Here is a 16987-nt window from a genome sequence, read left to right as displayed (position 1 = left end):
ATAGGCAAAATGTCTGACTTTCTCATTGGTGCTGTGGCTGTCATTTGTTATGGATCATATGAATTGCAGATAAAAATATTTTGAGAGGTCTGGTGAAATCAATATCATCGAGATTCTACTACAGTGGACTCTCTTTAAACGGAACCTCAAGGGATCCAGGGAAATTGGTACTATTTATCAGGATTTCCATTTACTTAGAGACAAAGCTGATTACAATTTCATGAATACAAAACCAACCAGCCATGAGGATGGTGTTTCATTTAACAGAAAGTTCCGTTTAAGTGATTTCTGTTTATCAAGATTCCACTGTATATATACATATTTTGTCGCAGAAACAAGCCATGAAAGGTTCTGTGTTTCTAAGAAACAATGTGCACATTGGCATCAAATTTTTAGTGCTCTTGTTTTTATGGTGTAGTTTGTTAATTCAGAATGCATTGCAATGGAAGATAGGTATATCTTATCCAGATATGCAGTTTTTGTCGGCTGTTACTTTTTGTTTACTATTGACGTGTTTCACATGTCTTGGCACACTGATGTTAAGGTAGGAGTCTAGGAAGCAGCTAGTGCAAATGTGGGGAATTCGCATGGTGATTTGAGGTTCTAAGATTGTTCTGATATTTTTGTGATAATTACTTGTGATTGGAGTGATCATGTATTTGTTGAGACAGATTCCCATGTGCCATTTTAGTTACGTGTAGGTTGCACATGTGTGGTACAAGTACATCTTATTGTCATGAGTGTGAATGCTGTGCTGATTGACTGTGATACCTGTGGCTGTGTTCTAAACAGTGTGGTGGAATAGCCACTTCATTAATATCCATAAAGTGCGGCCTTCCATATCACATTGCTTTCTGTGGGCAACGGTAATATGCTGGAGTTCACAGCTATGGGCTGCAGCTTTTCTTTTCAAGTGAAGACCTTCGGTTCAGGTAGTTTGTAGTTGTGTCCAGAAATTTTTAAGAGGCAGACATTAGGGATAATGGAAGATCACGGGATTGCTAGCAGTGGCAGATGTTCTGCAGTCAAGCCTATATTTTGGAATAATGTCTGTTTTGGACTGTGGTAATATTCCCTCACCAATCCAGTGTAACTGCACACAAACATTGTGCACCATTATCGAATTGTATCTGCCAGGATATTTGATGTGCCAAATGACACAAAGCAGTGAACCCCTGTAATATCCACTCGCTTCCTGTATCCACTGTACTTCCACTCGCTTGCACTGGTTCAATTGACTGCAACCACTTTTCATGAATTGAGACTTCTGTTATAGGTACCATTCCAACAGGTTATCAAGGCTAACACAGTGCAAGTGATCAAGTGCCATAAGGTTGCATTAGTCTGAGGCAGACTATAGACAAAACTAGTCATTTTCCTACCTGTAGTGCTTTGTTTTCATCTGGAGGGATATTTTATAAGTGTACACCTAGTGAACTGTCCATTTCGGCTGCTGCTGAAGTGCTGATTGGCTGGGCTTAGGCATTAGCAAGAATGAGGCAGGTGCCCCCAGCCTACCTGCTTCTCACTCGTACTGCTCCAGATAGTCAGCAGCCCGCAAAATGGAGAGTCCACTAGGTGAACACTTACAGAATACCTCCCATGGGTGCCCTCTTTACCGAGCAATGGCACGCAGTCACTGCAGAAGCGCCACGTGAATCCAGCACTGTCATACTGCTATATGCATGGGAACTTGTGTCGCCCGCACAGCACACATCATCTACAGAAAATTATGCATGTTATGCGTTGCTGCTTTGTGCAACCACTGTCAATGCATGCTGTGCACTGCTGCTCCACTTCGCATCAGCAGCTCGGTAACCACAATGCAAAGCCGTCATGGAGGCAAGTGAACATGACTGGTGAGCTACACTCAAACCGGGGGCTTGGAGGCTGGGTATCATTTGGCTGCTGATTTTTGTCATTGTACAGTTTCAAAAAAACATGTACACATAGTATTGGTATTCTAATGTTCAGATTGGCACTGATGTCTGCTGATGCAGCTGTGGAAGTGTGTCGCAGAATAACTTATGGGTGTGCTCATATATAAGGGCAGTCATAGGGATGTCCAGCAATTTTTTCATTTATTTGTTTGAATAAAATGTTAATATAACAAAACAAAATTACTCCATCAGAACTGCGCTTAGTTTTGGGGGCTGCAAGGGGCCAAAAACAGCAGCTTGTGCATAACTAGTCATCGCTTTCTCTTGTACTCTGAACAAAATTATAGAGATATGGTTGGGACACCCCTTTGATTCTCCTTACTCGTTATCTGAACACCCCTTTGTATATGTTGTATACTGGCGATATGACAAAGGCAGTCTGTGCAGCATCCTTGTTATGCATAAGCAGGAGAAAATATATTGGGGTATAGGCCAACCCACTCGCCCCCTTTAGAGCCATCCCTGAGAATGTGTATGAGTGATCCCGCACGGTCTGGTTTCTTGTGAATCCAAGTGAGCCAAAATGTGTCTGATTTTCAGGGAATCTGAGGGAACCATAAATATTTTTTTTATTTTTTTTGTGTACTAAGCTGCATAACTAAAATGCAAGCACATCCAGAATGTACGGTGCTCACAAAATGAAACATATCAATTTAGGGCTAACTAACGTCCATACTTTCATTTACACCATCTCCAGTTTGTATGGCATCGGTGTAATTTTGACTCGTACACTTAGATCAAAGTCCACATCGTACACTTGAGTAATTGTGCATATGGGTTGTTCTACTTCAGTTTCCCTATCAGGTTTCTTTCCATGAGCATAGTACTTCTTTCTGGGTCATATCCTTCATATCTAAGAAAACTATTGTTTCAAGTTGCTCTTGCTGAGAATTCAACTTTTTTGGTGTCAGAATACATATTTTGACCTGCAAATGAACAAACATTTGCATCACTGTAGCTGATATGCTGCATCTTGTGTTTTCAGTCTTAGTCGTAGAAAAACCATTGATGTAAAGCATGCCAGCCAAGTTTTAAATTGACTTTGTTCTGGCTGATAATTTATGTCAATGTTCTTTATGTCAAGATCCATCTGTAGTTTCGGTTTATAATCCCTGAAAGTTGAGCTAGTTGGTCCTACCGCAAACAGCGAGCGGATTCGTTCTCCAAAAAAGAGTGCCGCCATTCACATGCTGCACACCGCATGATGGCGCCTCTCGCACAGAATTTTCATGCTTATAGCACTGGACTTTTCGGCGCTTGTGGTAAGTTGCCGGCGTGTGCGCGTTCACTTGGGCAGCTGTATTTAGAGTCTACTAGAATACAGTTGAGTGGGCCAAGCAGGGTGGCGCTATCTGTAGTTGAGGCACAAAACAACAAAAAAGTAGGCTGACGACGCTGTGAGCCAACTAGATATGATGGAAGCGTGCGTTGCAGCGCATTCAGCGGGCTGGCGTCTCTGTGCCCAGGGCCAGTATAACGTAAAACTGTTTTTTAACGTAAACTGTATTCCAATCTGTTTTTATGCTCATATGGGTGAGACCTGAGCCATTTTTACCTATTGGTGGATTTGGAATAAAAAGCTGCAGTTCTGTCCAAAAGGTGAAGCATCAGTTATGATAGCAAATTAGTAGACAGCCATACGAAGTAAAGATAGTAGCTTTATCGGCCATATAATCTTGTTAACATTTGCGTAGTAATTAACAAGCATGGTGTCACAAGCAGACAGACATTAGCACGTCTCACTCCATGACAACGGAAACTCAGTGTCAAAACGCTGGAGTGAGGAAGCCCGGCAGCAGCAGCGAGCGAATTGACCTTCGTGCTGCCTCTCGGCTTCAACATGAACTAAACCATAGAATAAAGAACCAGACTAAGTGGCGAAAACACAGCACACATGAAGCTCTCCGCACTCGCCCTCTGTCCCCATCACAGATCGCTTTCAAGATAGGGCCTGTGCAGCCGTGCCATACCCAGCAGCTGCTAGCAGCCACCGGAGTAGACCCTCCCCCCGGTGCCTTGTGCGTGATGGAAGATGGTGCACACCCTCCCCACTTTGCTCCCTTGCAAGCTTTCACTCACACATACTGTACAGCGTACGGCGTGTGGCGCAGTTGTTATCGCCCCTGGACTTTACATGGAAGGAACATCACGGTGATGCTGATGGCAGAAATGTGCCTGGTGTGTCCATGCAATTGCTATCGCAATGAAAACAGATTGGAATAGCTTTACGTTATACCAGCCCAGGGTCTGCAATCACATATGGTGACCCAGAAATTGTTACCGCATCGATTGTACTACATAATTAGAAAACATTTTTTGTTATCATCATTAGCATCGGCATGGGGATATATACTTCGAATGTAGTGCTACTGGTGTTCTTGGCTTTATAGGAAAGCATGCACCGTGCCGCCTATCGACACACACTTCCATATTCTAGTACGCTATAGCTAGAAAGCAGGCTTCTACTACTCCCTTTATGTTGGTTTATTCTGTGTTTCACCGTGGTTTCGAAGTGCCCCGCCATATTCCATATTCCATTATTGCACCAAAATTCAGATTGGCGTGCTCCAAACTGCTTCAAAATGAAATTTTATCTGCTCCAAATTGCCCCAATATGGAGTTTAGTTTGCTGCAAGCTGCTCCAAAATGCAATTTTGTTTGCTCCTAACTGCTCCAAAACGCAATTTTACTTTCTCCAAAAATTGCTCCAAAATGACTGGGCAAACCCACCCCTGCTCGTGATAACACTTATTTCAGTTGAGTTAACTTTCACTTTAAAAAACATTTTCCCGATGTCCTTTGAAGTTCGTTTGAAGCGAAGTTTCACTTTAGTAAGTTTCTGTTCCTTCCAGTTATCATAATGCTTCCAAAGGTGATAAGGTTTTGAGTGACAGAGATAAGGAGAACCACATCGCATGAAAAAGAAAATTGTGCTGGCAGCATGACGGCAGAGAAAAATACTCATGCCAACATTTAGTTCCTACACTGCAGGCTAGCCAATGCACCACTGTCGGTGTAAGAGTGGATGTTGTGTGATGTACAGTGCTTATCTGGTGGATATGGGTTGGCAAAATGAACCAAACTTCACTCACTCTCTATCACAAATTGGTTATGGCTTAGTTGATGCGGTTTTGCCAAAATCAGGACCAGCCTGGCTCACTAATGAAATACTACCGGGGTACTTGGCATATCAGCAGTGCACCTAGCAGCCCAGCAGCATGTTGTTAAAGAGACGCACTAAAGGCAAATACTAAGTCAAGCTAAAGTGATAGATTAATGCTCAAGAATCTCTAAGGCGTCAGTATTATTGCGAACAGAGCCTTAATAATGGAGAAAGTGAGCTAAATGCAGGACATTAGACAGCTTTAGTTTCACGTACGAGAAGCGCTACATGCGTGAAGATCTTGCGGGATCTAAATGCACATGCACTGAATGCAGGGAGGCCCGTCGTGTCTCGCGTACGCATGTGAAATCTGTGCCCTTGCGTCGCGCGTCCGACGTATACATGATGGGCTTTGCGAGCTACCAGGCAGAGAATGCAGCACAACGCAACATGGACGCGCAGTTTGCGAAGTGCGAGAAACACACAACGGCTCCGATTGAACCGTCTGAACGAACTTGGCAGGAGTAGCGTTCCCATATGCCGGCAGAAGGTGCCAATAGACCACGTGGAAGTAACAATCTAAATGTTTGCCAGGCCTACACTAGCAGACTCTTCCGTACGCAAAACTATAAGCGTCCCACGGATGCGGCGCATAGCGCATCTAGAACTCGCATGTTTACGTGCACAAAACTTCTGCATGCGTGAAACTAAAGCTACCTATTGTTAGAAACTCCCCCGAGACATTCAATTTCTTGCCCGATAACGAAAGCACTCCTCAGTTAAATTCTATCACTAATACTCAACCATTCGTTGCAAAAAAAAATCTTTGTATTATAAGATGAAATGAAATGCTGCTTGTCCAGTTCTATTTAATTTTTTTAGAAAAAAGAACTCATTGAAATTGCGCTTGACAACAATACGGGCGGTCAAAAGGTTTCATTTTCGCTCAACTCCGCACTTCCCACGCTTTCGCATTTCACTAGTTTCGTTATTGCATAGTGCTGCGCTGGTTGTGTTGTCTTGCAAAACTCGCACAAACTGCAAGTAGCAGAGAATTCAACTTCTATGTGATATCACGGGATGCCCGAATGCTCTACAGCACTTGACCAAAAAAGCAGCTGCAGCAGCAAATCCACCGCTCCGTCTTGACTCGGTACCACCGTCTGTCGGGTGCCGTTTTGCTTGTTGACAGCAGCAAAGGGTGGTGATGGCGTATGCAACGTCGCCACTCCCCTGGTTGGGTGGCAGGACATCTGAATTTCGAAAAAGGCATTCAGACCCTTCAGATGCAATTTTCTCGTAAACTACATCTTTATTGTGGCGCAAAACAAGCATTGCAAGTTTCCTGGAATGGTATTTAAACAGTCCACATCGACTTTGTATTTGCCTTTAGTGTCCCTTTAAGCTATGTAAATGGCCCACCATAGCAACTCGGTGGCTTTCTGCTGCTAAACACGAGGTGGCTGGCTCGGTTCCCAGCTATAGCAGTTGCATTCTGATGGGAGTGAAATTGCGAAAACACTCATAGTATTTGGATTTAGGTGGACAATAAAGAACCCCAGGTGATCGAAGTTAATGCCGAGCCCTCCATTACAATTTCCCACATTACCCAATGTGCAGTTTAGGAACATTACATCCGAATTTTCAATCTATGTTAATGAACCAATGTGCGTATGCCTGTGAACTATGCCACAGAGCAACTTAGGCACTCCAAGCTTCGGGAGCACACACACACACTACCAAGCATTGTAAGGTTGCATTTGATCCTCCATTAAAATTCACATTTTACAAAATATATACCCAGGAAATTTACTGTATAAACTGGCACCTTACGTCTGTAAAATTTTATTTTATTTTCTTAGGGGACTTATACATACACATGTGCTCGGTTTGGCTGATTGGTCCAATGGACCTCACTGTGGATACAGTGTCAAGAGCCAGACTTATTTGAGGGAGATGTATTACCATCATGAAATTTCAGAGAACTGGTTTGAATAAAGTATCCAAGTTTCCAAATGTTTACTGCATCAACTGCCCTTAGTAAGGAATTCTTTTTCAGATGATCTTATTTGTGTTTTACACAAAACCCACAGTGAAACAATATTTCTGAACTTGTGCACTAGGTGCAGTGCATGGGAAATAAGGAGCACCCATATAGAGCTCCTCCAGGAGGGCAAAGGCCTTGTGACTTCCTCCAGTGCTTGTAGCATGATAGATGTGTCTACATCCAGAGCATGCTTCTTGCACTTGAACACACAGCCCATTTATTTCATCATCAGCTATCCAGCCAGCAATGTCCTCCATTGTGATGTAGTCTGCTTGCTCTCTGTTTACACTCGTATCTCAAAGTACATTTAATTCTCCTAGCTGATGGTTTCTGCAGCATTTTTAATGCAGCCGGCCTACCACTGAATGAAAATAAGAGAACTGCGTGGCATGTGTTCCATCCTACTTGTGTGCCGCATGCATGTCGTTCACACGACACAAGACACGTCACATTTGTATTCTTTTGTTTTGCCCTGCCTAGTGCTAGTCATAGCGACCTTTGCATGATCAAGAGGCACACCTATGCATAGTCCCAAAGCATTATCTTATGAGGTGCTTCACACTTAACTGCTCTTTGAGGCTCATCCAAATAAGCCATTATGTGGCCAAATCCATTATGTGGCCAAAACTAGTGAGGTTTTGTGGTGAAGCTCTTACTGTAACTAAAAGCACTCGAAAACATTAACATGTACAAAGGTACGATAGCACAAGCGCACCCTTTGGGGAAAGTGCTAATGCGAATAGGGTGGGGGCATTGTGGGAAATCCTACCTTTTGGTATTGCTTGCATTAACCCATTTCAAGGCTGTATAGAAGCGCTGTGAGAGAATTATTTGGTGTCTCTGGGGGATGCAATGTACAAGAAGTGTATGTACCTTTGGGGACATGCTGGCAAAGTTTCGGGACATATGAGGGAGTCACGAGATAAAATAAAGATTGTGCTAATTATGGTGCACACTGAGGCTTGTTGGAAGTTCAGAGCTTGCTTTAAAATTACTGCAGTGGTGCCTCACATGAACTTAATTTGTTTCTTGGGCAGGCTCATTCTGAGAGACGTTCATTCTGCAGGACATGTTTTCTCGTTTTTTCCTGTGGAAAGCCTACTAATTAATTCCCGGACTTTGATTACCCTTTTCTTTAAACATTTTTGAAGGAAAGATGAGAGTGCCGTGAGAGTGAGGCTAACCAGTGGAGAATGGAGGCCAGGCAATGCACAGGCATGCCAATGTGTGGACACATCCTGGTTTATTCAGAGGGACTGAGTTTGCTCTGCGAGTTAAATATTGTGAGTGAGCCTGCTTCCATCTGAAAAATGTTTCCTGAACAATGTACCTCATTCACCCAGCTAGGCACCACTGTACTAGATGTATTGGCTTGACAATTCGTAGGGATAGTGTGCGCCATAAAGGCACCAGTATGATTTAAAAAATGTTGAGCAATTGTTGCAGTCATGATATATCAGCAAAGCACTGTGGAAATCGCAAAAGCACCTTTTAAAGTAGACAATTCGAAAATTGTTTGTGTAAGAATTTATTCATAAAGAAAGTTTGCGTATGAACGTTTCAGACACTCTAAGCATTCAAGTATATATTAAAAAATTTTTGGAGTTTTGGAAATGCTAGTTTAACAATGTTTTTTCCAAGATGATGTGCTTCCAAGGTCACCACTACTGGAGGAGCCACTGGCATACTGAGGGAGCATGAGCTCGGTGATTTCTGGAGATTACCCTATATTCAAGGGGTTTCGCAGAGGAGAAAATAGGGGGGGGGTACTAGTTGCAGTAATAGCTTTAGTTTAGATATTGAGTTGTGGTTCTCAAAGGTTGCACAAGCCTGTCAGTTTTTATGTCACAGAGTGACACACTTGCTGAGACTGGACCGCAAGTCTATGTGATCGGCACTAATTAGCAGGGGTCAAGTCAGCAACCTTATACTACGTTCAGGTATTGTGAGTGAACGGATGAACAATTTTTGTCAGTGTTTGTAGCACTTATGTGCAGGAAAACTAGCAAACTAGATAGTATATTTAGACAGTTTTATAGCCAATGATTTCACTCTGTTCAAACAGAGCGCGAGCATTTAACAGAAAACAAAATTTGTAAGGATGAAAGGTCAGTTCTTCTCAGGAGATGGAGGATTGGTACCTACAGTACACTGTATACTCCAAAGCAAAGGTATGTGGACACTGGTTCCATGGAAAAGCTTAATTGCTTGGTCACCTAGCTAGAGCCTCAAAGCCAAATGCAGAAGAATGGGCTATGAGGACACAGTTCACTCATCAATTATTTGCCCATGCCTAGGCTGCTGAGAAATTTGTTTTTCAACAGTCTTAGTCCGGACACTTATGCTCACGGTAGTAGAGGCACTCGTATTTTTTGCCCTCCAGTTTTGTTGACGTGCATAAAAAATGTGTCGCTATGTACAAATGTTTTCTGCTGCTATGTTGCACATTGCAGTTATTCAGCCAGGGATCACCCTCCGTAGAAGTCCTAAACTTTTAAGTTCTTTCTGGTTGGCTTAGGAATGGCACAATTAGTCTGTTAGCAAGGTTGTAAAGCCACTAATTTATTGTGATATCCGTGAAAAATATTGCACCTTGCTGATACAATACACCATGATAACCTGTCATGTTTCTTCTGGCAGCAGTGTTGTGAACTTTTCAACACTTAGCTGGAGATTTAGCAATGATACTCAAGTCTTCCTTGCATAAGAAATAAGCTCAAAATAGCTTTAGATTGATGAGACTAGATGAGCACAGTTTGTTTCGCAGAAGCACAGGAAAGCTAAGCACCTAGGAATTATTGCCTCTAGCAGGACATGGTATTAAAAACAAGCCAAACACAAACCAAGTGTGTATATCATTTGACAAGTGAAAAAGAAAATGGAATGAAACTGAATGCTGAAGTTACATCAGCTTGCTCAGAACTGTCCTGAATCTCTTGGTGGAGGAGGTGGCTGCTGGAATGTACTGTGTGCTTTTGCAGTAACACTGAAGGCTGGCTTCATTAGACTGTTCTTATGTACTGGTCTTTGGCTTCAAGCTGCCACCAAACCATAACTACAAATGCAGCCAACTGCCACAAGACACAGCAAGAAAAAAAAAAAGCATGGACAAAATTCGTTACATACTACCAAAAATGCCCACAAGGCCTGCATAAAACTGCTCATGAATGAGCAGCACATGAGGTGCACTTGCACAAGGTTCTGTCCAATCTTTAGGAACTTGTGCTCAGGAAAGCTATTTTGAATATCTTACTTATTGAAGGAATTTAGTACTTTTGTAGCAGGTTTCATGGGAACATAACAGTTTCTGTTATATTCTGAACTTTATTTTTCTGGATTTACTCGAAGGCTGTGCATTTTGGTGCCCTTGTCTGAAGTAACACTGGCCTTATCACTACACTTGGCTACTTTCAAGATTTTTTTAGCACAGAAATGCTCTCCGTACTCCAGATGATTCAGTCAATTTGATCAGGAAAATGAGCTACTGTTGTGATGGCAAGCTGCACTGGGTTGCAAGAAAAGACGTGGTTAAACAGGATAATGTGTACACAGTGATGATTTGCAAGGTTAGCCATATGAGACATAAGTGCAAGAGAAGTTAGTGTGGTCCTTTTCATTTCTCCCCATGTCTTTTACGCCTTGCCTTTCAAATCATGAATAGCTCAGCCACATTCATTTTTGCCTCTCGGCAGTACACATTCCCATTCTTTGAAGCTCTTCAAGCTGTTAGCATAAGTGGTGCTGGATATTGAGGCAGCATACATTTAGGTTTATTTTACAGAGTGTTGTACACCTTATGGCTCTCGCCTAATGCTTGTAGTCCTTTTTATGCTTTCCTTGTATTCATTATCCAAATTTTCAACTTTTATGAGCACACAAAAAGTTCATATTGATCTTTCATGCTCATGTTGTAGTGCTTGGCAATGTACACTCAATACTTCAAGCGAAATAAACACCATCTATCAAAACATTGTCAGCATTTTCACATAGTTGAGCACGTAGTCGAAGCCCTTATTGTGGTTCGTTCAGTATCATCTTGTTTAACTGAAATGTACAGACTCCAAATAGACACTGCTTTTTTCCTTCTCTTGGCTATGTGCACTTCTGAATGTTGTGTGTTTCTTTTATAACTGACATCTTGACAGAAGAGCAGCACAAAAAAGATAATTGTCCACCTTGGTCCAAATAATATTTTTGGATCACTGCAGAGAACCCTTTTAATGTATACACGCAGAACTCCCAAAAGACTTCTGGTACGGCCTCTGGAACCCTCTGGAGCAGCCCACTAAATTTAATGGGTAACGAAGATAATCGCAAGTGGCAATAGCCTCCAAATAGGTGTTGCTGGCACCACTTTTTCTATGCAGTTAAAGCATACATTGATAATGAAACTCTGAAATGCATAAGACAGTTACATATGTGGTCTCGACGCAGGAAGCACGTTTATAATATTTTAACACATCAGGAACACATACCTATAGTCAACCAAAGGTCAAAACACTTGTTTTCTCTACAAATTTGGATGCCGAAAACATACGACCACGAAGGCTCAGGTGTCACAAACACACTGCTGCCACAGCGCCCAAAAAAGGGTCCATACTCATTGCATACTTTGTAGATAATGGACTTGCTGAAATACAGGTCATTGCTACCAACCTCAGTTTGTGGCATGCGATGCCCAAGCACTAATCGTTGACAGGAGGGGATTTGCACTTGCATCTGAAATTGTGCACTCTTATGAACACAAAGTGCAAGTGCAGAGGAAGCAGCTTGTGACAGTGCCTGCTTGTACAGTGGCCCTTGTCGATGTTGTTGGGCTCTTTCAGATTGCGCCGTTCTGTCTCTGAGGACCACTTCAGTAGCCGCAAATGCATGCAGTATGCTGCGCCCGTCCGAAAGAACTGCAAGCAGATGTAGAGAGCGATGCACACCCCTACTACCACCCCTCTGCCGTCACCTCGGCACCCACCTTGCCTTTGGCCGGCTATAGTTTCTTACGTCTCACCCAGAGTTCAATGGACCGGCACATCCCCCTTTTTTTTTCTCTCTCTCTCTGTCTATCTGCGCTTATTTTTCTGTGTATGCAGCACACTATCAAGTTATCATTTTTCTGTCAGTGTTACATGTTTTACTTGAGTTCTTCACTTCTGTGATGATTTTCTAAAGGTGTGTGAATGCTTAATGATATGTGCAAGATTACTGATTTTGTTTGCCCCTTTTGGTGTCCTTCAAACACCCTATAGAACCGCTGTTTGCAGACTCTCCCAGGCATGCAGGTTCACTCACTCTTGTTCACAATATTAATTTCTATTTTTACATCTCTTGCATCTCTTGAAAGGCACCTCTTTGATTGTGCTTTCGTCATTTCATTATGAAACTCGTGACACTTTTCACAATTCTGCATTTTCTTGCGTGTTCTGTGCCACAGCCCTCCATGCCAGCCAAAAGATGAGGGGAAAAAACATGCCTCCATAACTTGCAGCGCTATTCCACTGAGCATCATGCACATGATATTTATGACAAGAAATTCTTGCATGTTTTATTTTCTTTGCACTTTCGGTGGCATTATGTCAAGGTTGGACATTTCCCCCATGTTGCAGTCTTCATTACGTGTTACAGTTGAGCTCTGGTTATTTAAGTCTGCATTGTAAATAACACTGTAGCCCTTATTTCAGTAGCAGCACATCCTTGTCATTTTGAGCTAAATGATCTGGTCACAACTGTTTTTAAGTGCACACATGCTTCACACATTGTTGTTACTTTATTTTTGTTTTCATCCTTTGTTGCATTGTTACATATTTTATTGCCATTACTGTTGATTATATAGTATGTTAAAGTTTTGTGTATCTTGTTTATCAGCCCATTATATGTGCATGTTAGTGACTTCCTTGTTCTCAAGCATTTTATGCCTTGGGTACTGTGTTGCAGCTTGAACTTATTTCCTTTCCTCCAGAAGAAATGCTAGTAACTTTCACTCCTTTTCTCTGCTTTTGTTGTAGCTTAACATATTTATACCTTTATTGTACATAACAATAATTGGGGCATGATTTTGTGATAAACATGACCAAATAGCAAATTGTTTCTTCTAGTCCAACACCTATTAGTTCTGAACCAGCATTTCACTTACAAGTTGGTTTGTTTTGTCAGTGTTGGAAAAGAGAAATGAGATAGGTAATGTGTGACCTGATTATTATCTGTACATTTCCAAAGTCTACTTTCTTAACTAAGTAATAAGCACAAGAACTGTATGGGTTGTTTGTTATAGCTGTGACAAGTAGTATGTGATATGGGGAACTAGAGTATAATCTGTGCATTCCACTTAAAGATAACAGCTCACTCTAGAGAATGAGCTGTTCCTCGAACATGACATTTTGTACTGTCACATTAGAAGGGATTTGTGAGCAGCAGAACACACACTAGAGATTAAAGATGTCAGGAAAGCCAGTACCTTCCCATCTTGCACATGTGCCTTTAGATTTCACCACATAACACTTTCAGTCTACCACATAATCTGAATTCTCTCATCCACTAAGTGGGAGATTCAGCACAACCACCAGCACAACTTATATACACCAGTGGTCATCAACAAACATGCCTAAGATTACGCACACATATTTGCTTCTGCAAACTAATGTACAGCTGAAGCAAGTGCCTGATCTCAGTAAGTGGCCTTATACTGGTGGCCTTTCGCTTGGTTGTGGTGACTGCTAGTATGCTGTCGCCGATAATCTTGACTGCAGTCTGTAGGAGTAAAAACTTCAAGCTTCACCTTGACAATAAGCTGTGTTTAGCAAAACAAACTAGCACATTGATATCAGTGTGTTGTGTGAATGTTTTATTTTCTAACAAAGAAAGGGGGTGTTACTTTTTTTGCAGATGTCACCCATTGCTTCAGCCTTGCGCACATATTGGTATGAAGTGTAATATGTTCCTGATAATGTGTTTCATCATTCTTTGCATTCCCATTACTACCTTTTGGTGGGCTTTCAAATACCAAAAAGTTATTTTTTATTTTGTTGATTATGTTATGTTTCGTTTTATAGTTTTATGTTCTGTCAGAACAAAAACAATCTTAAAAAGTAATGACAGGGTCTTGTGTTAGAAGAAATTGTCATGTGTGTCACCACTAAATTTAAATACATGCACCAAAGTGCTCAAGCTCGAGTAATGTGGGCTCCTGTGGCTCATTATGAGGGAAGTTAAGCATGCTACAGCTTAAAATATCGGCTGCATGTTTGCATCTTTTCTCATGGTATTCTTACTAGGCAGCAAGTGATGCTTCCTCAGTGCATGCTCTCCTTCAGTTTTGATGCTCATATTCTTGGCTGTATATCCTGTGCTCCCAAAAATTACAAATGTGCATTTGTTTGCATTTTGACTGTTTGCATTATATTCTAATTCTAGCCCCTAGGCAGCCCTCATTTTGACTTGCATCAAGGTTTACCTACAGCTCCTCTTCTGTTTACTTCGTAATAGGCACTGCCTTCATGTCAGTAGTTCATGGCATAAACCTGTGTTAAAAGACCTTGACCGCTCCACAAATAGTCTGCACATTTATTTTCTTCGACGGCCTAGTTAATACCGTCAGTGTAGATAATTGACTACGTGTTTAGCTAGAGGCTCAGATAAAAAGTTTCACTTGAAGCTTGCTGTGCTCCTACCTTCCATTTCCAATTGATGTCAAGATAAAGCTACACAGAGCTATGATAAATTTTATGTGACATACACATCCACTAAGTTTAGATAAGAGGGGGGTAAGCAAATTTTATTTATAGCACTAAGTTTGGCACTCTGGGGTGATTGTCGAATAAATGACTGTGTGAGTGATACAGTTTCTATATCCTCTCTGCCTAGTTCTTGGTGTCATATTAAGAAAAGCACTTGCTGTTGGCTTCATTAGTGCTGTAGGGTCATGAATTGCTATGCTTTTCAGCTTGAACCACCTAGTTGTGTTAAAAGTTACCAATAACCCGTTGAAATCGTTTGCGTAGCATACAGGGTTGCAGTTCCTTTCACTAAGTGTGTGTGTGTGTGTGTGTGTGTGTGTGTGTGTGTGTGTGTGTGTGTGTGTGTGTGTGTGTGTGTGTGTGTGTGTGTGTGTGTGTGTGTGTGTGTGTGTGTGTCGCCTTTCCATTGGCTGAAGTTGAAGGACAGTACTGAATTTTTAATCGGGACTAGCAAAGCCTGGGAGTTCATATCTTTATGAAGAGCACACAGAGCCTGTGATTGATAATCAGAAGTTTGAAGTTTCTGAGGAAGGAACAACTTGAGGTTAAAAAACTAATGAATGAGTATTCATGAAATTGTTTGGGCCATATTAGGGTGTAAGAAAAGAAAAATAAGTAATCCCACCAAAAAATGCACACATTCTCAGTTTGATACAAGTTTTCTATTCTGTTAAAAGATGAGAATGCATAGAGAAAGAATAGTCATGCATTTCTATCAGTTGCACCTGTGTATGCACATGTGTCCCCATGGTTTCAAATCTGAGTATATTCTGCAATCTGTCACCCATTCGCATTGTGGGCCACATCACCCTATCTGTACCAGAGGAAAAGACCAAAGTATACCCAATTTTTCAGCGATTTCCAAGAGCTTGGCCTCATGACTATACTTATTAGTGGTATAGAAAGGGCTAACAAAACAATTTTGATGTGAAACAGGCTCACTATCACTCGGCATTAATTTGCCAATCAGTGATGATAGCCAGCTATGAAAGTACCAGCCAATCTTGAAGTGTTCTCAAGTATGACCAGCTTTCTGAATATCTACTGGCATGAGCAAATTAAAGGTTTTGCTTGAATCCATAAATGAGGAATGTGGCCAAAAGAAACCTGTATCCTCAACTACTTCATACCTGCATCATTCAAGGGTGCTGTTATTTCATGATTTGGTGAATAAATTGTAGCTGCCCTGAAATTCACCACTAATGATAAAACCCTGGTGAAGGTCACACTTGGCTCATGCCTTAGGGGCTTATTTATTCACAACATTGTTAAATAACATTACCATAGGCACTGTTATTTTCATGTCAGACCTGGGCCTTAGAAACTCGTGCCTTAAGTAGTGTTATATCATGTTGTCATGAATAAATTGTGGCTCCCTGGGCCTGAATTTCACATCTCTCAATATAAACTTGGCAAAGGTCACACATGGCTCATGCCTTAGGGGCAAAAAGCAACAAACTAATTTGTCGTAGATCCTATGGTTCTTGTTCGTGGTCTAAAATAATAGCCAGTTGTCATGTTGGCCTTGTTGCATCATTATCATGCAGATTTTTTTCATATTGTAATGACTATATTGTGAGTATGCCTCGGGCATTGTTTTGCTATCCAATGCATGCATAAGCAGTGGTGAGCAATCATTTATTGCAATTAAAAGGAGGGAATGAAAGCTTAGTGACTGGTTTAGTCTAGGCATTGAAGTTGCCACTGGAAGTCTTAAAAATCAACATATTTATATTTTGCTCTTGCATTTCACCGTTGCATATAGTCATTGAAAGATCACATTGAAATGTTAAGTTTTGCTCATTTGAATGCTGTTGGAAACATTTTGTTTCGGTTTGCTTTGCTTTATTTAAAATAAGATGACGAGCTTTTTACCCAGGTACCCATTGCCAAAATGTATATGCCTTGAAAAATAAATTGATTTGGTAATGTAAAGCAGAAATTTCAAATGTGAATTTTGTTTTCCCTTTAATAAATTTGGGACGCTAGCAAAAATATTAGTCTGTTCTAATTAGTCTCTAGAACATCCTGGTGCAGGAGGAAGGCTGATCAGTTATTGTACAACCTTCGCATGATAACCTTGCTGTATGTTATGTGTGTCTTTAGTGATGGAAACCAGAACTTCCTTTTGAACTCTGGTTTTATTTGGCAGCCACTATGATGGTTATTG

General features: G+C 41.4%; 1 protein-coding gene across 1 annotated transcript in view; it reads left to right on the top strand.

Moving 5' to 3' along the window:
* pnut (septin 7-like protein pnut) overlaps positions 1-16759 on the top strand; it is a 79270-nt gene extending 62511 nt beyond the window's left edge. The window contains exon 11 of the mRNA XM_050193649.3: positions 11917-16759. Coding sequence (XP_050049606.3) covers positions 11917-12007 — 91 coding nt within the window. The 3' untranslated portion in view covers positions 12008-16759. The remainder of the gene's footprint in view (positions 1-11916) is intronic.
* Positions 16760-16987: the final 228 nt, after the last annotated feature.

Source organism: Dermacentor andersoni, chromosome 1 (genome assembly GCF_023375885.2).
Source record: "Dermacentor andersoni chromosome 1, qqDerAnde1_hic_scaffold, whole genome shotgun sequence".
Classification (NCBI taxonomy): domain Eukaryota; kingdom Metazoa; phylum Arthropoda; class Arachnida; order Ixodida; family Ixodidae; genus Dermacentor; species Dermacentor andersoni.
Note: the sequence above shows the minus strand (reverse complement) of the source record. Positions and strands in the feature narration are given on the sequence as shown.